Source organism: Gorilla gorilla, chromosome 7 (assembly GCF_029281585.2).
Source record: "Gorilla gorilla gorilla isolate KB3781 chromosome 7, NHGRI_mGorGor1-v2.1_pri, whole genome shotgun sequence".
NCBI classification, from domain to species: Eukaryota; Metazoa; Chordata; class Mammalia; order Primates; family Hominidae; genus Gorilla; species Gorilla gorilla.
In genome coordinates, this window is record NC_073231.2 from 27,550,790 (window position 1) to 27,573,163 (window position 22,374).

Genomic DNA, 22,374 nt, shown 5'->3' on the forward strand with positions numbered 1-22,374 from the left:
ACGCCCAACTAATTTTTGTGTTTTTAGTAGACATGGGGTTTCACCATGTTGGCCAGGATGGTCTCGATCTGTTGACCTTGTGATCTGCCCGCCTCGGCCTCCCAAAGTGCTGGGATTACAGATGCGAGCCACCATGACTTGCCTGATTAAGGTTATTTCTTATTTCTGCCACTTGACATGAACTCCTGGAGAGCAGAGTATTTGTGGAATAAATGAATTCTCCATTCCAGGATCCAGGCTGAAGAGCACTCAAACAGTGTTTGTGGATTGCTAAGACTACAGCTCAAGACTGGACAGAACAGGTAAAGCCAACTTAAGAGCCTAGCATGCTTCAGACTCAACTGGTTGGTCTCCTTCTGGCTGAACGTCTATGTAAACTTGCATGGCTGTCTCAGACATCTGGGGACAAGGCCCCGGGGGGCAGGGCCTCCCTCCTGAAGCACACATACCCATGGTGCGTCCAAGGAAGGGCACAGAGAAAGAGGCCCAGTGTGGTTCACTCTCTTCCTGCCCCACTGAGTTCCGTGGGGGGTTGGGCAGGGTGGAAGAGGCTCCGAGGGACACTGGACTGGGCGTCTGGCTTCAGCGTCTGGGTGTCTGTGGGCTTCTGGTTCCTTCTGCTGACCTGGGCTTGGCGTTGTGCATCCTTGACCTGCAGCTGTCACCTACTCCTGTGTTCTGGAGCACCCCTGAATTGCTCCTCCTCATGGTGCCTTCCCCGTCTCCACCTTGGCTCTGTTCTTCTCCACATACAAACCCTGGCCTAGGTGACCACAAGGTGTGAGGCAGAATTAGGGCACAGTGGAAAAGCCGCGTCTAACATCATAGAGCAGTGTTATGGCTTCCATGGGTCCAGGCCAATGAGTGGGCTGAACTGTCAACTAAGCTGGTTACAATCAGATTGTAGGAAGCACAAGAGAACAGAATAGGACATGTCACGGGTTCTGCATGTTGTAAAGCTAAGCTCTTGTTTAGAAAACCTTTGCTGGAGTTTTACATGTCACATGCATTCCTTCTTGGGGACTGCATGCAAAAGGGTTTTCAAGCCACTGCTATAAAACTGGGGAGCTGCCCCCTCCAGTACAGGAGCCACCAGCTGCATGTGGCTATTGAGCGCTTGAAATGTAGCCAGACAGTTTGTCTACTCAGAAATGCAGACAAACCGAGATGTCTGTGAAGTGTAAAATACATACTGGATTTCAAAGACTTAGCACCAAATATGCAAATGATCTCATTAATGGCATTCATATTGATTACATGTTGAAATAATATTTTGGATACACTGGTTTAAAGAAAATACATTATTAAAGCTAACGTCATCTTTTTAAAATTGTGGCTACTAGAAAATGCAAAGTTACATACGTGGTTCCGGTTCTATTTGTTTTCTTTTTGAGACAGAGTCTCGCTATGTCACTCAAGCTGGAGTGCAGTGACATGATCATGGTTCACTGCAGCCTACCTCCCGGGCTCAAGTGATCCTCCCACCTCAGCCTTCTAAGTAGTGGGGACCACAGGTGTGTACCACCACGTCTGGCTAATTTTTAAAAAAATTTTGTAGAGGAGAGGGGGTCTCACTATGTTGCCCAGGCAAGTCTTGAACTCCCAGGCTCAAGTGATCCTCCTGCCTCTGCTTCCCAAAGTCCTGGGATTACAGGCGTGAGTCCTTTTCTGTTTCTATCAGACAGCACTGGTCTAGTGTTGGAACTTCTTCACCAAGTATTTGTTCTACTGATCCTACTGATTCAACTGGAACACATTCATTCATTCCTTACAACTGAATAGCACTGGAGCGCTGCATGCTGGCAGACTCGGCACTAACGACATAGAGATAAAGACACAGGTGCTCCCCTCATGTGGCACGCAGCCTTGCAGGGACATGGAGGCACCAACAGGCAGTTGGGGTCCCGATGTGGGCAGGGGTCCTAAGGCACAGAGCAGAGAGCCTGACCAGGACCTCATGTCTATGCTGGTGAGGCTGGAGCCAGTCAGAGCTGCAGGTGCTGTGCGTCCAGCCACCTTGTTTCACAGTGAAGAATCTTGAGGCCCAGAAGGTTGCTCAAGGTCACCAAGCAAGCAGGTGGCTGGGCAGGGAGGAGGACTCAGATTGCCCGACTCACAGTCATTGCCCTTTCATGCCTCCTGGCTGTGGGTGTGGTCACTGAGTCCATCAGCTAGAGCCAGGGCTGAGGGGCTGACCCCGTCTGCTCTGTGACTTGACATTCAATGTGGTACTTTTCCCTTTCTGCCTACTAGAGTTGACCCTGCCCAGCATGACAGGAGATATCAATCATCCACTGCTTCTTACAAGGACAGCATCCAAAATGCCAAATGCCTCTTTCTCCCAGAGTTCTGCAGGCCCCTGGAAACCTCTGGCTGCTCTGGGCAGTGAAATGATTAGGTCACATAGCACACACCCATGATAAATGGAATGTTTATGTCATTGAGGGCCTGTTTATTCCTCAGAATGAGTGGTCTTTGTCCTGTAGGCCCTTGGAGAGCACAAACCCACACATTGGCCAATCAGTAAATGACTGCAGGGATAGTCAAGATCCAGGGAGGCCAGGTGCAGTGGCTCGTGTCTATAATCCCAGCACTTTGGGAGACCGAGGTGGGTGGATCACTTGAGGTCAGGAGTTCAAGACCAGCCTGGCCAACATGGTGAAACCCCGTCTTTACTAAAAATACAAAAATTAGCTGGGTGTGGTGGTGCACACCCATAATCCAAGCTACCTGGGAGGCTGAGGCAGGATAATTGCTTGAACCGGGGAGGCAGAGGTTGCAGTGAGCCGAGATCGCACCACTGTGCTGGATGACTGAGTGAGACTCTGTCTCAAAAAAAGATCCAGGGGATCCTGTGGAGCTCACCATGCCCAGGGAAGGAGCACTGTTATATGGCCCAATGGAAGCTGCCAGGTGGCATGATGTGACTCAGAGTGCACCCCAGACCTCCAAACTTCAGTGCACACCTGGAAGCTTGCACAGACTGGAGAACAGAGGCAGAGAGACATTCTGAATGTGAACAGGACTGGGCCAAGGTGGGCATAAGGAAGAAGCCCTTGTCTGAGAGTTAGAAGACTTGGCTTTCAGTCTTTCTCTGCCAGCAATGAATGGGGTGACCTCAGACTTGTTCTCCTCATCTCTTGGACTAGAGGACCTGAGGTCTCTCCAGCAGTACTGTCCATCATTTCAGGACTCCCTCGAGGCCGCTGGAATGTGGGCTTCCTTCCAACGTCAGGGCACCCTGTAAGAGCTGACCCACTGCAGGCTAGGGCATGGGTAGGCCGTAGAAAGAACCAACCAATGGCACTAGACAGACGAGCTCCACTTCTAGGAGGAGGAAAGCTCTACGGTCTTTGACTCAGCTGGAGGTTAAGTTCAAAGCAGGATTCTACAGTCTCACACAGAAAACCACTGGATGTGGTGTCAGGCCCTGGGCTAGTGAGGGCTATCATTTCTTCCAGGCTGTGATCAGTGACCTCACCACATTCCTTTCTGTGGGGTGATGGCCCAACATCTGACACTATGGAAATATCCCCTCCCCTCTGGACAGGCCACCCCACCCCTTGTCTGTAGCCTATTCTGCTTCCTACCCATCCCTTCCCAGCCATAGCAGCTGACGGTCTGCAGCGGCCTCCCTGCTGGTCAAGGCTGAAAAGATTCCAGGAAATGACTATGACTTCCCTCACTCAAGTCACAGTTGTCTCGGGGAGGACTGGGCACTCCTAGACCGCACAGTCTGTTCGGGGTAAAAACTCCCCCTGTTGAATGACCAAGGCTCGCAAGGATAAATGGTGGTCATGGGGCTTCCTGGGGAGGGGAAATGACCTCTTCTGTGTCGTCTTCTAGCTGCAACATCACTTTCCACCAACGGACCCACTTGAGAGCCTCCCTTCCGTTTTTTTGCTCACATGAAAGATTTGTTCAGGACAGTTAATAAAAAGCAGGCCCTTTCTCAATTAGTCTGAGGACATCCGGAGGGCGGCTTCTTGTTCCCTTTCTCTGCTGTCAGGGAGGGAGTGTGTGCAGGGCTGCTCCAGGGAGGAAAAGTAAGATGGCATTTGGTCCTTTTGTTGTACAGAGTGGTTCAGTCTGGTGAACTCGGAGGCCCTCTCCTGCAGGAGGGGCCTGAGAACCCTGGCTTTTTTGGTAAGGCAGCAGAGAGCACTGGGTTAGGAGCTGGGAGACCTACGGGGGAGTATTCATTGGCTGCTAATATGTTATCTCACCTTGGATGTTTACTCCGTCTTTTGGGCCTCTGCTTCCAAATCTATAAAATAGGGTCTCAGTGTTCTCTAAGGCCCCTTTCAACTCTGTCTAGGGAGAGGCCTGGGATTCTCTCCCAGGCAGCCACTAAAGGGAGGAGGGAAAGTGAGGATTTCCCGAGAGCTCACGGCCAGCAGCCAGGCTGGGCTCACGGCACCATGCTCCCAGGAAGAGAGGCCCCCTCTAGCCTCCCCATTTCCTTACCTTGCCCCAGTCGGGAGCCAGTGACTGCCTCTTTGGCACTCCCAAAGCCCAGCTCTCTGCAGACCACACTGGCCGACACCAGGTCCCACTTGTCATCGCAGACGGTCCCCCATTCTCCATTTTTGAGCACCTCCACGCGGCCCTCCCCGATGTAGGCACCGCCTCTCAGTCGCACCAGGGGTTGCTGAAGAGACACACGGTCCTGCTGAGTACAGACGCTGATGCACGTTCAGCGGATGACCACTGTCCCCGCCCCCTCCCTTCCCCGCCACCCTGTTCCCAGGCCAGGCACTCAGTCTGGGAGCTGCAATATGCTTGATGTATGGGTGTGTGTGTGTGTGTGTGTGTGTGTGTGTGTGTGTGTGTGTGTGTGTGTGTGTGTGTCGGGGTGTGGGAGCTTCCTCTATAGAGTCAGCTCTGGTGCCAGCTCCCTTTGCAGCCCTCGCGTGGAACTTCTGTCCTGGTCCTCTGGGGAGCCCATCGGGGACCGTCGATCACTCATCACCCCAACCTTTGCGTGGCACAAGGATCCTTCCATCAGCACTTGCCCCACCAACTCCAGAGCCTCATGCTTCAGAGCTACAGAAAGAAGCGCCTACCCTCCAAAGTCTGCAGATTCCAAATGGATAATAATTCTTTCTTGTAACAAGGTTGCTTCTAAGCAAGTTTGGATCAGCCTTGCTTATAACACAGTGCTACAGTCTAGGCCTGCAGAGACTCCACGGTACTAGGCAGGCACTGGAACGATTCTGCTGTGCACACCAGCTAGAGGCAGGAGGGAGCAGAATGGGAAGACAGGCAGCTGGAAAGCCAACCTTCATACAGCCATGACTCAGAGAATGGATGGGGAGCCTCATACTGATTTGTCTCAGGGCTGGGGGCATGCCCAGCCTCACTCGATTTGACTCCAAGTCCAATTGGCCTGACTCCAGAAGATGCAGCCCAATCAGCTATGCAGAGAGGGTGGAGAATTAGAGTTTAAACACCCCCATTGTTCACTGACAGTCTGGAAGCTTTAATCTCCTTGTGGGCTTTACTAAGTTAGACAGGACTAAGACTCTCTACGTCTTGGACACAGTGCATCATGTCTTACAAGATGGGAGCTGGGTCACTTCACTCCAGCTGTCCACATACCCAGGTTTGCATCTGTTTCTCTGCATGTGTGTGCATGCACACGCATGTGTGGCACGTGTGTGTGTAAGCTCACCTGCATGCATGCTGCATGTATGCGCGTGTGTGTTTTGGAGGAGGCTCAGAAGCCTATGAGGCTCTCAGCTACTGCTGATGCTCATTCAACTCCACAGAGGGAGTGAGGAAGACTGTGTAGCCATTCTAGGTGTGTCATATCAGACCAGAGTCATTGCCTGCCCTAGCCTATGTTGTCCTTAGCCCAGAACTGCCTTCACCCTACCACTGATGGCCACGGCGAGGCAGGCCTGGGTGGAGGTGACCTTTTCAAGCATTCATGTCCACCAGCTACCTTCAGCGGGATGGCATCATACAAGAACCTGCCTCTCTACCAATTGTACCTTGGGGCTGGCCATGGCATGGTGAGGTGCTGGGACAGCACCCAGATTTACAGACCTCAGGGACTGCTCTGACCCCTGCAGTATGGGGAGAAGAAAAAAGGGGAAAACAGCCAGTGACTGCAGGATCTTTTACCCTAGCTTTAAAAAAAACCCAAACAGGGCCAGGTGCGGTGGCTCACGCCTGTAATCCCAGCACTTTGGGAGGCCAGGGCGGGTGGATCACGAGGTCAGGAGATCGAGACCATCCTGGCTAACATGGTGAAACCCCGTCTCTACTAAAAAACAAAAAAATACAAAAAATTAGCCAGGTGCGGTGGCGGGTGCCTGCAGTCCCAGCTACTCGGGAGGCTGAGACAGGAGAATGGCGTGAACCCAGGAGGCGGAGCTTGCAGTGAGCCGAGATCGCGCCACTGCACTCCGGCCTGGGCGAAAGAGCGAGACTCCGTCTCAAAAAAAACAAAACAAAACAAAATAAAACAAAAAAATCCAAACAGAACAAAACACACATAACTGCTGGCTGGCTGCAACCTCTGTTTTCTGTAGAATGGTGGCCTCCTGCTTCCCTGACCTCCCTTCCCAAGCTGTCTTCCCACAGAATGGACCATCCATGACCTAAGCTTAATGGAGGCAGAGGTCAAATAACCTCGCCCCAGCCCAGCTATGGCCAAGCAGTCAGCTGGCCCCAGAGGAAAGAAAGAAACCAAGGGAAAATATGATGTAAGGCACGCTCGCTCTGTTTTAATTGGTTTGGTATGAACTTGATTCCTTTGCTTTAAACCGCACAGTAGAGGAATTCCAAAACAGTAGGATCTGGTATTCTGGATGACACACAAGGAAAGCTCAGAGGCTCAGGCTGAGGCTGTGGAAAGGATGTGGCCATCAAATCATACACAGGGGGCAAGGAGGGTGTGGTGGGAGTTTGGGGGGTGGTGGACTGATTGTCGAAGGAGGGGGACATGGCGCTGTCCAGGCGTGTCCTGGAGGCACACATATGATGGTGTGGTCCCCTCTGTGCTCTTCAGAGGCCCTTGAGGGGACTGAGGAGGCAGGGCCTCCTGAAAGTGCCAGGAAGTCACTCCTAATAGTTCCCACTCCCTCTGGTTGAGGAGGGCTGGGCTCCCAGCATGCATTTCACTCCTCTCACTGAAGGCTCAGTCTTTTGTTCAAATCTCCACCAAGCCTGGGAGGGGGGCACCCAGTGTGGTTTATCCGGCTCTTGTCACGGTGTCCCTTTTATATTGGAGAAGTGTAATAACCTCCTTTCCACAGCAGGTCTCAACAAAGAGGGGAGACCGGGGAGGGGAGAGGGGAAAGAGGGAGGGGACAGGAGAAGAGCCAAAAGGGCATGGCTGGGGGAAAGCTGGTTGGCTCAGCCTCTGCTGCTCCTGCCTGGCTGCCTGGACCTGGCTGACACACTCTCTGCCCCCACCCCAGAGCCCTTCTCCCTCCTCTGGCTCTCTCTTATCCCTGACTTGGTGACAGCCCACCTGGAACTCACCCCTGCCAAGGTGATGATTACTATGATCATCACGCTAATCAGATGCTGTCTCATCTACTCATGCCGCGTCAGCAAACAGTGCACTAAGTACTGAGGTTTTACCTGGCACAGGGCATCAGCCCCTGAGAAATGATCGGTCACTTCTCCTATCTCTCCCTCTCCTCTTCCCAGTTGCTATTCCCACCCACTCACAAGATATTCGCTGTTTCCTGAACACAGAAATCACAGAGACCCTTTGATGGATACAGGAAAAAGGAAGAGGAGGAGAAAGAAAAGCAAATCAAGAAGAGACAGATAGGGCACTTGCTCTTTGTCAGAGGCTGGGTCAAGCCTGCTGTGGTTGGGCTACTTTACTTGTTCTAGGAAATCGGCCCGTTAGGCCAGGCGCGGTGGCTCACATCTGTAATCCCAGCACTTTGGGAGGCCGAGGCGGGTGGGCCATCTGAGGTCAGGAGTTCAAGACTAGCCTGGCCAACATGGTGAAACCCCATCTCTACTAAAAATACAAACATTAGCGAGGCGTGGTGGCGGGTGCCTGTAATCTCAGCTACTTGGGAGGCCGAGGCAGGAGAATCGCGTGAACCCAGGAGCCGGAGGTTGCAGTGAACCAAGATCATGCCATTGCACTCCAGCCTGGCAACAAGAGTGAAACTCTGTCTCAAAAAAAAAAAAAAAAAAAGAAAAGAAAAGAAAAAAGAAATCGGCCCATTGAAATGGGGCTGTTACTTTATGTGGGAAGATGTTCATCCGCATTTCAGGAATACACTCACACACACACTCACACACTCTCACACACACCCACACTCTCACACACCCACCCACACCCCACACACCCCCTAAACACTCACACCCCCCACACACTTATACACACCACTCACACATACACACAACCCACACCCACACACTCACACACACTCTCACACACACCCACCCCACACCCCACACCCTACACACTCACACCTCCCACACACTTATACACACCACTCACACATACAACCCACACCCACACTCTCACACACACCCACCCACACCCCACACCCACACCTCCCACACACTTATACACACCACCCACACATACACACAACCCACACACACTCATACACACCCCCACACACATAGACCCCCTGACACACCCACACACACTCACACACCCCACACACTCATACATCCCCACACTCATACACACCCCCTACACACACACCCCCCACATACACCCCCACACTCATACACACCCACACACACCGCACATACACACTCATACACACACACTCATACACACATCGCCACACACCCAACACACTCCTACACACACACTCACACACATACCCCCCACACACTCATACCCCCCACACATACACACACACATCCCTACACACACCCACACACACTCATACACCCCCACACTCATACACACCCACGCACACATCCCCCCACACTCAGACACCCCTCAATCATACACACCCAACACAGCCACACTCATACACACCCCCACACACACACTCATACACACACGCTCATACACCCCCCATACACACTCATACACCCCCCACACACTCATACACATGCACTCATACACACACTCATACACCCCCATAAACTCACACCCCCACACTCACACACTCATACACCCCCCACACATACACCCCCACTCATACACACCCACACACACGCACACACCCACACCCCCACACACATACACACACACTCATACACACGCAAAGACTCATACACACACCCCCACACACATACACCCCCCCCACACAGAGGTGCTGTTTCACATAAGTATAATGTGACTAATGTATAGATGACTTAGGATAATGGCAGGTTTTCTACCTTGGTGGAAGCTTTTTAAAATTGTTACCCTTTCTGTTGCAAAATAAACCAAACATGCTTGCAAATGTGTCGCTGACTGCATGTGCTTTTCAGAGTTGGGTCACATTTCCAGCTGTCCTTTGGGAACTGTGCAGGGACCCAAGGTCCCTGTCGCACAACCCTTCATCGTCTGCTCCTGCTGGGTAAGCAGACAGCGCACCAACAGCCTGTGACAACTGATGCTGGGGTATTCTTCTCCCCCAGGTGGTCCTTCTCTGCAGAGGGCGCTTAGGTCTCAGAGTAAAGCAGCCACAATGGTGATCTCCGCTGAGGCCACCCTTCCTCACTCTCCTGGGGGATCCTGCCTACTCCCTCAGCACCCTCCCATCCCCTCCAGGTGCCAAGTGGCCACATCTCGTGCCCCGTCCTCACCTCTGGCTTGTAGGCTTTCCGGAATCTCGAGGGTCCGTCAGGGCTGAAGACCTGCCCAGGCACACAACTCACCACGGCCGGCAGCCCATTCTCGCAGGTGACATTCTTCATGGGGTCCAGTGACACCTGGGGGCCCAGCTTGCAGCTGGAGATGTGGGCCTCTGTGCCGGTGCAGTCCATGGAGAATGGCCAGTAGCGCTGCTTCCTCCGTGAGGCAAACATTCTGCAGACGATGGGAGGGGACAGGGGACCAGGGCATCATGACGCCTACCCCAATTCCTTCTGCAACGAGGCAGAACATGAGAGACTGGGCCCTGCTCCTGGAGCTCAGCCCTGCTTCACAGAGGGTCCCAGCTCAGTCCATTCTGCCAGCATTCACTGAGCACCTGCTAATGCTTGCACCACACTAGGCACTAGGGGACAGGACGCAGAGGGTGGACAAGGCCTCCTGCCCTCAGGCAGCTTCCATTCTAGGAAAGAAAGGACTCACTCAATGTGGTGAAATAATAATAATAAAGCCCAGGAACACAGAATGCACAAAGGTATTTAAAACAGGTGGGATCCCTGGTCCTAGAAAACCCGTCACAGTCTAAGGTAAACCATGTTTACCTAACTCTTCAGATAATTCCAACAAAATTTGTTGTCATTCTTTTTTTTTCTGAGACAGAGTCTCACTCTATTCCCCCAGGCAGAAGTGCAGTGGTGCAATCACTGCAACCTCTGCCTCCCAGATTCAAGCAATTCTGCAGCCTCAGCCTCCTGAGTAGCTGGGACTACAGGTACCTGCCACCACGCCCAGCTAATTTTTGTATTTTTAGTAGAGACGGGGTTTCGCCATGTTGGCCAGGATGGTCTCAAACTCCTGATCTCAAATGATCTGCCTGCCTCGGGCTCCCAAAGTGCTGGGATTATAAGCATGGGCCACTGTGCCCGGCCTGTTGTCATTCTTTAGCTTTATTTTTCTTTGTCAATGAGCAGTAAAAGCTGATTGCTAAACTCTCCCAACGATATACAAGATTAAATTTGTATTTCCAATGAGAAACAATGAAAACAGTCTTAAATTACTCCATCTGCTGAATCAAAGTACAATCTGCCTAGCAATAGAAATTATAATGGTAATGAAACTACTGCTTCCTGCACCCAGGAAGATCAGTGAGGTTGAGCTTGTCTCTGCACTATATCCTAAGGAAGCCCTTAGCCTGTATTGTTAACATGTGCAAAGTGTTCCTTTGTATGTTTTTTTTTAAAGGCAGAATATAGATGCAGGTAATTCAGTTTTTTTTTTTTCTAAAACAGTAACCAACTGATAAGTAATAGATTGGCTACTAAAAAGGATACTGTACCTCAGTTTCTCATGTCCAAAATCAGAAGTAGTAATAGTATCTGCTTCACTTGATTATTGTGACAGTTTATTTATTTGTTGTTGTTTTGTTTTTTTTTTGAGATGGAGTCTCACTCTGTTGCCCAGGCTGGAGTGCTTTGGCGCGATCTTGGCTCACTGCAACCTCCACCTCCCAGGTTCAAGGAATTCTCCTGCTTCAGCCTCCCGCGTAGCTGGGATTACAGGTACCTGCCACCACATCCGGCTAATTTTGTATTTTTAGCAGAGACAGTGTTTCACCGTGTTGCCAGGCTGCTCTCGAACTCCTGACCTCAGGTAATCTGCCTCCCTCGGCCTCCCAAAGTGTTGGGATTACAGGCATGAGCCACCACGCCAGGCCATAAATCTGTATTTGGAGGTAGTATCCAAATTTATGCCAAGTCATATCATTGTAAGGAGGCTGTGGCAGGAGACCTCCTCACCCCATCTGGGTTCCCATGACTCTGGCCCTTTAAGAAGAGGCTAGAACTCTGGAGAAGTTGAGGTCTCCTGGGACCAGGGTGGTCTCGAACTCCTGACCTCTGGTGATCTGCCCACCTCTGCCTCCCAAAGTGCTGGGATTATAGGCATGCGTCAGTGCCTGGCCTGTTGTGACAGTTTAAATGAGTTAATACTTGTCACTTAAAACAGTGCCCAGAGATAGGAAGAGCTACATAAGAGTTTGTGAAATAAATAAGTAAATAAATAAAACTATTTGTTAAAGAAAAAAAAAGAAGAGTGACAGGAGGGAGGGATTCCATGGTTGGAGTGATGGGAGACTTTATGGAAGAGAAGCCTTTAAATTGGGCCCTGAATGATGGTGGGATTTGAAACAAAGGAGGTCCAGGAAGGTCCTGCTCATGTCGACCCAGCTTTTCAGGGCCCGTGTGCTTGTCCCTGCACGGCAGGACCCAGTAAGATGCCAGAAGCAGCCAGCGGAGGGTACTCGCTGGGCAGGCTGACCCCAAGACAGGGCAGAGGCGAGGTCCCATCCCTGCTGGTCCAGCAGCCCTGGAAGTACCTCCTTTGTCTCAGAGTGAATGGGGTGTGAAGACAGAGGAAGGGCAAATCCTACAGCACAGTTATCATCTCTCCTTAACCCAAATCTGAGACTTGTTACAATTCTAGTGTGCTTGTGAACACAATGACACGGAATCTTGCTGAGGACTATCCTGGCAAATTCAGGGTGCGTGCTCACCACAGCGGCAGCCCAGAGCAGAGAACTGCTCAGGAGGGCTATTAATAATTCCAGGAACCACTGCCCTCCAGACACACTTCCTGCAAGGCCCCTGCACTTGGAAGCCTACAGCATGTTCCATGACGCCCACACAGGGGCGGGAGAAGATACTCGGGGGAACACCAGCTGCTTGAGGATTGGTCAGACCTCACCGCCTGCCTTGGCTCAGGAAAACCCCTCTGCTTCCAGCCGTCAGTGAGCGCCACCCCCTCCAGGAACAGATGTCCTGCGTTCTAAATGAAGAGTGCAGAGCCCACAGCAAACAACTGTCCCCAGCAGCCCGGATCCCTCTGACATCAGCCCCCAGGAATGTGCTGCAGACCCTCTAGCACGTTCAGGCCTCCCAGAGGATACCCTCCCCTCCCCTCCTCCATCCCAGCGTTTCACTGGGGACAGGCCTCTGAGCTGCAGACGGAGGCCCTCGGAGGGTGGTAGACAGCCCACCCGGCTCCAGACCTGGAGACTGGAGGAGTGACTGGAGTGAGTGAGGCAGCCTTGAGTGGAGTGGAGCGGGAAGCCTGCCTGTGAAAGAGGCAGCTAGGCCAATAGCTGGGCTGTAGGAAGAACACGGAGCTGGACTGATTCAACCAAGAGTCCTACCGACCGGCGCTCCCCTTGCCAAGAGTGAAGGCAGATGCCGTGGCATTCTGCCAGCTGCTGAGTACATCTATTTCCATGATGCTTTCCGGAAGTGGGGAAATAGCACAGGATGGGTTTCAGATGGACGTAAGCTAAAATCCCATAAGCCCCCACTTTGATGTTCTGGGTCTCCTAGAATTACTGTCAGCTCAGAACCAGTGGCCAGTAGTCCAAAAGATCTGATTATTTCCTTTTCTCCAATGCACGCTCATCCTGGTGAAAGGTGTCTTTGGAGAACTGGGAGAAAGAATACAGTATGGATTTCTGGAAGGCTACGAGGGTGCTTCCTTGAGGGTACCCAGCCTTTCCCTCATTCAAGAGCTTCCAGTCTGATAAAACTGGCTCAAGTACGGGAATGGATTGACGGGTCATGACTCTACTCTGCTTTTATGATTCGGGATAGACTTTTGTTTGCTTGACCTAGAAGTTTTCTGCTTATACAGATTAAGTACGAACTTAGTAGGCTTCCTGTCTATTTCACTTCGAGGAACATCATGATCAACCAGCCAACACCACAGGTCTGCAGCAGTCAGACTGATTTCTGCTTTGACTCCACTGTCCAATAGGGTCAGCACGTCCACCTTGCCTTTGGTAGTACTACAGCCACGGGGCCCCTGCCACCCTGGAGCCAATTACTCCCGTCGCATTCAGGTTACTGGTTCAGTGGCTGCTGTTCCTGCTGTGAGGTCTGGCCTTCAGAGAAGAGTGATCACAGCTCCTCAAGGAGGCTGGAGCTCCTTTCATATATTTACTTCTCACCATCAAGGTGAAAGGCGTGTCTTCAGGAGCTTCCCAGAGTGGGTGAGGAGGTCTTAAAGGTAAGATCCATTCTAACATCCAACCTCCCTAAGCTTTTGAATTCTGTCCTCTACACACAACAGAGACAGGGTCAGCATTTCTACTCACTCACTGTGGGCCACACTTTGGTCCACATTTCAGCCAACCAACCAGGCAAACCGCTGGAGGCCTTTCTAACTTCCTGAGCTGCAACATTAAATGCAGAATCTCTGCTTAGAGAGCTCATTTCAATTAAATGATGTCAGTATTGGGATCCTACTTTTGGGAGAACAAAATTATGACTACAAAATGCTCCCTCTTGGCACCAGGAATGGGGGCCTGAAGTTTAAGCTTCATTAGCTTTAAGGTACATGCATTGCACCCCAGCCCGGTGTGGAAGTCAGTGCCACGGCCACACCAATCAGAGAGCAGGCCTTGGTGAGGAGCCCCTGACTCTACTTTTGGCAAGCCTGTGGCTGCAGAGACCTCTGGGGTGTGTGCAGGTAACTGGAGGGTATTAGTCCATTCTCATGCTGCTAATAAAGACGTACCCAAGCCTGGGTAATTTATAAAGGAAAGAGGTTCAATAAGCTCAACAGTTTCACATGACTGGGGAAGCCTCACCATCATGGCGGAAGGTGAAGGAGGAACAAAGGCACGTCTTACATGACAGCAGGCAAGAGAGCGTGTGCAGGGGAGCTGGCCTTTATAAAACCATCAGGTCTCATGAGACTTATTCACTATCATGAGAACAACATGGGAAAAACCCACCCCCATGATTCAGTTACCTCCCACTGGGTCCCTCCCACGACATGTGGGGTTATGGGAGCCACAATTCAAGATGAGATTTGGGTGGGGACACAGCCAGACCACATCACTAGGGGAAGCAGAGGTGCTGAGGAAGAGCTGCAGTTGGCGGCCAGGGGGCAGCTCTACGGCTTCCGAGTGGCCACCAGCCTAGCAGGTTCACAGAGGGAGCCAGTCCAGTAAGGCAGCAGCGGGGTGGGGGGGCCCAAGGTGGGGGGCCCTCGGGGGTTAAGCAGGTGAGCTTCAGAGGCTATAAGGTCCTTCAGGGGCCTTGGTGGATACCTGGAGATTACTAACTCCACCCCAGACTGAGAATTACTTTGAAAATAATTTCCTGCATAGAGTGGGCAGTGCTGCATGGCGGGAGGGAAGGGGGTCCCTTCTTGGGCCTCAGAGGTATGCTGCCAGCAACAGCAGCCACAGGCTATAGGAAGAGGGAAAGGGACATGGGAAAGATGCAACTGCAAGCCACTGCTTCAAGGGCCAGGCAGGGTGGTGGTCCTCAGTCTGCCTTCCAGACCTCTGCAGTCCTCAGCCTCTGAGCAGGGTCCATGGATATCCCTAGTCCCAGGCCAGTCCTGCCACAACCCTCAGACTGGCCAGTGCTTCTGAGCTGGCCCTACCCCCGGGAGAAGAGGAGCTGCAGCGGGGCCAGCAGGTGGAGACTGCTGGGTGGTGCTCTCCCTGAAGCAGACCTGGGCTGTCCTGCAGGCTCTGCTGGGTGTGGGCTGTGACACCCTGAGTCCACTGCCCTTCAGGCCTCTTCCATGTTCTCTTCCAGGCAGACCCAGGGCTTAGGCCAGTGGTCTCTGAGCCTTACCATTCCCTAGGAGTCCTAGCCCTTTGCTGGCAGCTCAACCCCGACAGCCCACCGAGGCACAGAAAGTCTTCCCAGCACCTTTCTCTTTGGGACACATGTAGGCCTAACTGTCAACTGAGTCCCAGAGACGAACACAAAATGACAGGGACAAGCTGAGAAGGTCGTGCTTCCCCTCCCACTCCTCTGCTAGCAAGGCCGCCCCACCTCTCCAGCTAGAAGGCTGCAGGAGGGGCTGGTTTCCAGCAGCTTCTGTTCTTCATCTCCCATCCTGCAGACAGCACCACCCACCACCCCCTCCTTGGATCGCTCTCAGCCTTGGAAGCCTTATCCTCCCCGTCCTTGAAAAGGCAAAGCCACAGACGCGAGGGTGGGAGGGGCAGGATGGGGGTTCTAATCCAGCACGTGACAGGATTACCCAGGGCCCAGCTGCCGAAACTGGCCTGAGATCAACTCCTCAAAAGCCGAGAAGGACTCTGGACTGGCCATGGTTGGGAGATGGCTTCCAAACGCCATCTGAACAAGGCGCGTGCTGTCCAGCTCAGAACAGCAGCCAGGCTGGGGGCACTGGTAGGGCCAGCCAGGTAGGAAGCCTGCCAGGGAGGGGGTTTGCTTTTCTTGGCTCCGACTGGTAAGAAAAGCTGAGAAGGTATCACCAAGGAAGGAGTCGGGTGGGAGTTCTCCAAAGTATTCAGAGGACGGTGACTCCTGGTGCCAACAGGAAGGTCTGGGCCATGTCTGGGGACTGGAATCACCATTGTGGCCAGCCTGGGGTGTTGTGTGCTCACCCAAATGGGCAGCTCTGCAGCTGCACTCACCCACCCATGTGAGGGGCTGGGGGCTCAGACAAAATTATGGCCCACCCCATCCAGGCAGGGCTGGGCCAGGATCAGGGAGGGATATGTGGTCTGCCCGGCACCCCAGGGAGCTGGTGGGTAGAGGTGAGGCTTCAAGCCAGGTCTCCTGACATGGAAGCCACGCCTTTTCTTCCTCTGATTTGGAAGGAAAGAGACAGTGCTGTGAGTCTGCACTCTCTAAGAGTGTGGATCCTATAGCTGGACACAGGGGACCTCCAGAGGCCAGGGTGTGCGTGAGGCCTGGATCTGCCCCTTCCTGGTTCTATCACCTTTCTCCAGTTTACTCAACTCTAAAACAGACTCCTATTTCCCAGTGGTGGTGTGAGGATTAAATGACTGAGAATAGTGCCTGGCACATTATAAGTCTTTGGTAAAGCCAAGCCAGTATTCCTATCATTATTAAGAGGAGGGAGGAACACCCCATGACCAACCAAGTATACTCCAAGTATACGCCAGCCATCAGCTTGTTGGGGTGCTGGAATCCTTCCACTGGACACCCCTTAAGTCAAAATGACTCCAGGTTCTGTCCCTGTCTACTTCTTTCCCCTACTGGGAAATATTAACCTTAGCGATCATCCCAGTATTGTCAGATTTAACTGGGATTGGATGAAGTGAACTGCACAGACCAGTGTCTCAATTACCTGCTGCAACTTCCAGATTTCTCAGAAGAATCATTTGCCAAGAGCAAGTAAACATTTCTTCTTAAGTTGGTGTTGTCTCTGCCCAGCCTGGCCAGGGTATTGCCCTAGCCTAGCTCGTGCAGTCCCTGAGCTGGCCGGCAGCACCCTGAGCTGGGGTTCTCTGGGCTGGGGGCAGCTTGCATCTCACTTCTGCAATACGCCTTCCCACAAGCTACTCTAGGGATTAGGGTCTATCTCCTGTAGATGTGTGAGTTCCTTAAGGGTAAGGATGCCACGGGGCGCCCTTGAACTTGGCGCCTGGCCCGGCCCAGGGGCTCTGTGCAGGCTGCCTGCAGGGACACCAGCTTGCCTGGCCGTGCCTGGCCAAGGAAAGGCCACCACCAGGGCGGACACTTTTAACTCTTTTAGGCAGGGCGGATACCCTCAAAGCCACCCCTTTGGTGCAGTCCTCTTACTTGTACACTTTGGTGTTGTATGTCCTCTCCCCAGGGAAGCCGAACATGCCGCAGACCACGCGGGAATTCTTGGCCGTCCAGTGCTTGTCACAGATCTGCTTCCAGGTCTTGCCCTCCTTCACCTCCACGTAGCCCTCCGTCACTGGGGTGCGCTTGCGGTAGGTTGAGAGGATGGCTCGAATCCGAATGTCCTCCACCTGGATATTCAGGTTCTGGGAAGAAAGAGGCGTGGAAGGAGAGGGTTACCCTACTGGCCTGGCTGCAGAGACACCAGGCAACCAGTACTTCTTTAGCGACTACGGGCCGGGCCTGCCGCGGGCCTGCCTGTGCGCTCAGGCCCTGCAGCGAGCTCTGGGCACCCCCGAGGGGCACACGGCCCAAGCTGCGGTTAGAAAGCACTATGCATGGGAGATAGTGAGGCTGAAAGGACCCAACAGGGAGTGAGATGACCTGGAACAGTCAGAAAAGACTCAGAGACCCCATGGGCTTCTCCTACATCCGAACCTAAGATCTTGGAGAGCAAAGGGCAGCAGGCTCCTCCTGCACAGGCCTCGAAATAAATGCACAGGAGAGAAAGTGTTCTTTGAATGCAGATTTTGCATTTCACTCCAAAGTATGTGTGTATGTGCCTGTGAGTGTGTCTGTGTGTGTCTCCCTGATTCATCTTTCAGTAAAACTTGAGTTTCAGATAGAGGACCCCCAGACGTCCTGAAGCTGGTGGTGCCACCCTGCAGACTACCTCATACCCCAGGGGTGGGCATTCCTCTCTTCAAAAATCCTTAGAGAGGCCTGAGAGAAGAAGCAGGGCTTAGAGAGAAACGAAGCAGATATTCCTGGTGTTGAGCATGCTGTGTGCAGAGACTCACACCTGCCTGGCAGGGATCAAGGAGGTAGGGTTGGGGACAACTATTTGGCTGCAGCAAGGAAAGGAGACACAGCAAGGAAAGGAGACACTCTGAGCCCCTTAGAGGGTTCCCTTCCCACACCCACCCCACCCATCTATCTGTGGAGTAAAGGACAGGGGCTGGGGTCAGGGTTGGAAAGATTCATTGGCAGGGCCCTTTGGGAGGAAGTGGAGGAGGGCTGGAGGGGCATGGGCGAGAGGAAGGCGCCTGCCTCCCTGCCACGTGGGTGCTCCCCCTCCCTCGACGTGGAGCTGGAATATCCCTGTACCACCTAGACCTGAGTCCCAGGGATCGGGCAGGAGAGGGGGCCTCAAGAGGCCAAGCTGGATGAGAGGAGAAGAAGTTCCCTGGAGTTACAGTGGCACTTTTTAATGCCTTTCCAAGACATGCCATAACAGGCTCCAAACTCTATGGAAGCTCCCTCCTGAATCACTCATGGCCAGCCATCACCAGCTCTTGCGACAGTCCCTGACTGAGTTCCTGCCTCCGTCTGTCTGCCACAGGGCTAGCCACCAAAGAGCCTCTTTTTTCTTTTTTTTTTTTTTTGAGATGGAGTCTCGCTCTGTCACCCAGGCTGGAGTGCAGTGGCACGATCTCAGCTCACTACAAGCTCCGCCTCCCGGGTCCACGCCATTCTCCTGCCTCAGCCTCCCAAGTAGCTGGGACTACAGGTGCACGCCACCACACCTGGCCAATTGTTTGTATTTTTAGTAGAGACGGGGTTTCACCATGTTAGCCAGGATGGTCTCGATTTCCTGACCTCATGATCAGCCCACCTCGGCCTCCCAAAGTGCTGGGATTACAGGCGTGAGCCACCGTGCCCGGCCTTTTTTTCTTTTAATTAATTAATTTTTATTCTTTTTTGAGGCAGGGTCTCACTCTGTTGCCCAGGCTGGAGTGCAGTGGTGTGATCAGGGCTCACTGCAGTCTCCATATCCTGGGCTCAAGCGATCCTCCTGTTTCAGTCTCCCAAGTAGCTGGGAGTAGAGGTGTGCACCACCACGCCCAGCTAATTTTAAAATATATTTCAGAGACGAGGTCTCACTATGTTGCCTAAGCTGGTTTCGAACTCCTGGCCTCAAGGCATCCTCCCACCTCAGCCTCCCAAAGTGCTGGAATTACAGGTATGAGGCACTGCAGCTGGTTCTTTCTAAAACACAGATCTAACCTTGTCCCTTGACTAGCTCCTCTTTGTCTATGTAATACCCTAATATTGAGCAAGATGCTCTCAGCCATTCAGGACTGATTCCACTTATGCCTCCAGCCCCCTCACTGTCCCCAGCTTCACATGGATCCGCAAACACCATGAATTGCAGCATATAATAGCAACAGCTACCGCAAAGCATGCACCAGGTACCCAGCCCTATGTGAATGTCTTCCTTGCATTCTCCTACTTAACCCTCGCACGCTGTAATGAGGTGGTTGATAGCTACTGCCATCCCCACCTTACAGATGAGAATACCAGCTGACTCCAGTTCCCTCCCTAGGGCCACCCCGAGGTGCAGTGGAAGACACACACACTGTGAGCGAGCCAGGGACTGGGAGGTGGGGCTGGTGCAAGCGGGGCTGGAAGGCAGGAGGAACCCAGCACCCCGATTGCCCCAGCCCTGTCCAGCCGAGATGCAAATGAACCACGAGTTTGAACAGAACCATTCTTTGGGTGCCCAGGGATTCACGTCTCCTCGCCATGGGCTTCAGGGTCCACAGCCAGGCCCTACTCTCAGGTCCTGCAAGGCGGTGGAAAGTATGTGGGCCTGGAGTGATGGCACTTGGCTCCGTTTCCTTTCCACCACAGCAGAAGGAATGCTGCCAGGGGCAGGATTATGCCTTCCAGCCTGGATCCTGGATCCTTTACAGCCCTCATTCAGGCCGCAGGACCCGTGCCACCAAGACACGTGGACAGGGGTGAGCCAAGAAAGGGCCTGAGGTCTAAACCCAGCCCACAAGCCGGCCCTCTTCTGTCTCTTCCCACCTCGGGAGGCCGGGCTGGAATTCCAGTGTGTAACTGTCATGCCCAGAAGGAAAGTTACTGCCTAGCATCAAGGCTGCACTTCACAGGGCAGGCGGCCCGGGCTGACCTTCAGTTCACAGATCCTTTCCCCTGCGTTGCGCAGCAGTGCAGGCTCGCTGCAGGGAAGGTGTGACCCCCTGCACCTGGCCGCCACAGGAGGAGGAAGAAGGCCTGGCTGGAGGAGCTCAGCAGACCCCGCTGGGAAGAGCTACGTGGACCTGAGGCCAACACACACCAACCCAAATGCCCAGGGAGCTTGCGCTCGTTCCTGCGATGATGCGGGACAGGTTCCTCCGCTGAATAGGGCTGGTGGGGAGAGCCCCGGGGGCTCCACGATGAAGGCAATGCAGACTGGAGAAGAGAAAGGGCTAGCACCAGGGGTCATTATCCTCATTCTTCCACCGACTCACTGCATACGTGTTTGTGCATCTCTGTATATGTGCATGGTGGTGTGTGCTTGATGGTCTGTGTGTGTGTGGTGTGTATCTCTGTGTGTGTGCATGGTGGTGTGTGCTTGATGGTCTGTGTGTTGTGTGTATCTCTGTGTCTCTGTGTGTGCACGGGGGTATATGCATGATGGTGTGTTTCTGAGTGTCTGCATGTCCATGTGTCATATGAGCCCCTGTATATGTCTCTGTGTGTGTGTCTCTGGGATTGTGTGTCTCTGGGATTGTGTGTCTGTGTGCATGATGATGTATGCATGACAGGGTTGTGTGTGTGTGCCTGTGTGTCATGTGGATCTCTGCGCACTCTGTGTGTGTCTATGTCACATGGGTCTCTGTATGTATAAAGTGTGCATCTGTTTGTGTGTCTTGTGGTGGAGGAAATTCTGAAAGGATCTTGATCCTTGCAAGGCCTTAGGAAAACAGTCAGGACACCCTTCGCACTCATTCCTTCAAACTGGACCATCTTCTCTTCTTCTCCCTCCAAAGAACCAAAGCCTTTCCAGTCTTTAAGGCTCAAATCTACCGTATGCATTCATTTAACAAAATGCAGTCTCTGCCCTCCTTGGGCCTTGCTGGGCTTCCTCCTTACACCCCAACCACAGCGCCCTGCCTCAGCTTTGAATAATGACAGCTATGGGCATCATTTATCAAACACCAATTAATTGCAGGCTAGGTTCCATACAGAAAACTTTACATCCACTCCATTACTCAATCCCCATGGCAGCTTTCAAGATGGCTCATGGTCCACCTGTTTAGAGGTAAAAACATGATAAATCTTGGCAAGCTTTTGGAAGTTATCCAAGTTCACACAGCCAATAAGTAGGTAAACAAGTATGCAAATCGAGTTCTGACCCCCAAACCCGTGCTCCAGGCTCATAATGACCACTGGTCTCTGAGCAGTCCTCATCTCATGCCTGTGTCCAGTACATTGCCTGGTACTGAGGGTGACTCACCCAGGGCAGGGCCTGGGGCTCAGAATTCTGGGTGTCCCCTTCAGCCAGCTGAAGGGTGCTGGTGCTGAGCACATTGGAAGCCCAGCACCCCATGTCGAGGGGCAGTGAGTCAGACTGGATTGTGTACGTGAGGGGAGAGCTGGGCTCCCAGCATTCTTGTCTTCAGGCCAGCGGGAGGAGGCAGGGAAGCCCTCTGGGGCACACATTCGGTGCTCACACTAGCTAACCAGCTCACGGAGACTGAGTTAGACCTCTTAGAAAACACGCCCACACACATAACCTCTCTCTTTACTTCATTGCTGTGGAATCCCTTTGTTAGGATATATTTTGCCCCAGGAGTTCAGCCCCAAAAGTGAAAAGAAAGTGTGAAATATTAAAATATACACACACTTTTTTTTCTTTTTCAAATGAAAGGCAGTCTAGACTTGCTAGTTTAAAATTCAGCCCCAGCCGGGCTCAGTGGCTCACGCCTGTAATCCCAGCACTTTGGGAGGCCGAGGCGGGCGGATCACGAGGTCAGGAGATCAAGACCATCCTGGCTAACACGGTGAAACCCCGTCTCTACTAAAAATACAAAAAATTAGCCAGGCGCGGTGGCGGGCGCCTGTAGTCCCAGCTACTCGGGAGGCTGAGGCAGGAGAATGGCGTGAACCTGGGAGGCGGAGGTTGCAGTGAGCTCAGACCACACTACTGCACTCCAGCCTGGGTGACAGAGCGAGACTCTGTCTCAA

General features: G+C 52.7%; 1 protein-coding gene across 1 annotated transcript in view; it reads right to left on the reverse strand.

The window, feature by feature from the left end:
• The window catches only part of LOXL2 (lysyl oxidase like 2), a 107,086-nt gene that overhangs the window by 26,617 nt on the left and 58,095 nt on the right, over positions 1-22,374 (reverse strand). The window contains exons 4-6 of the mRNA XM_004046781.4: positions 17,329-17,540; positions 9,739-9,961; positions 4,468-4,651 (exon numbers count right to left, since the gene is read on the reverse strand). Coding sequence (XP_004046829.1) covers positions 4,468-4,651; positions 9,739-9,961; positions 17,329-17,540 — 619 coding nt within the window. The remainder of the gene's footprint in view (positions 1-4,467; positions 4,652-9,738; positions 9,962-17,328; positions 17,541-22,374) is intronic.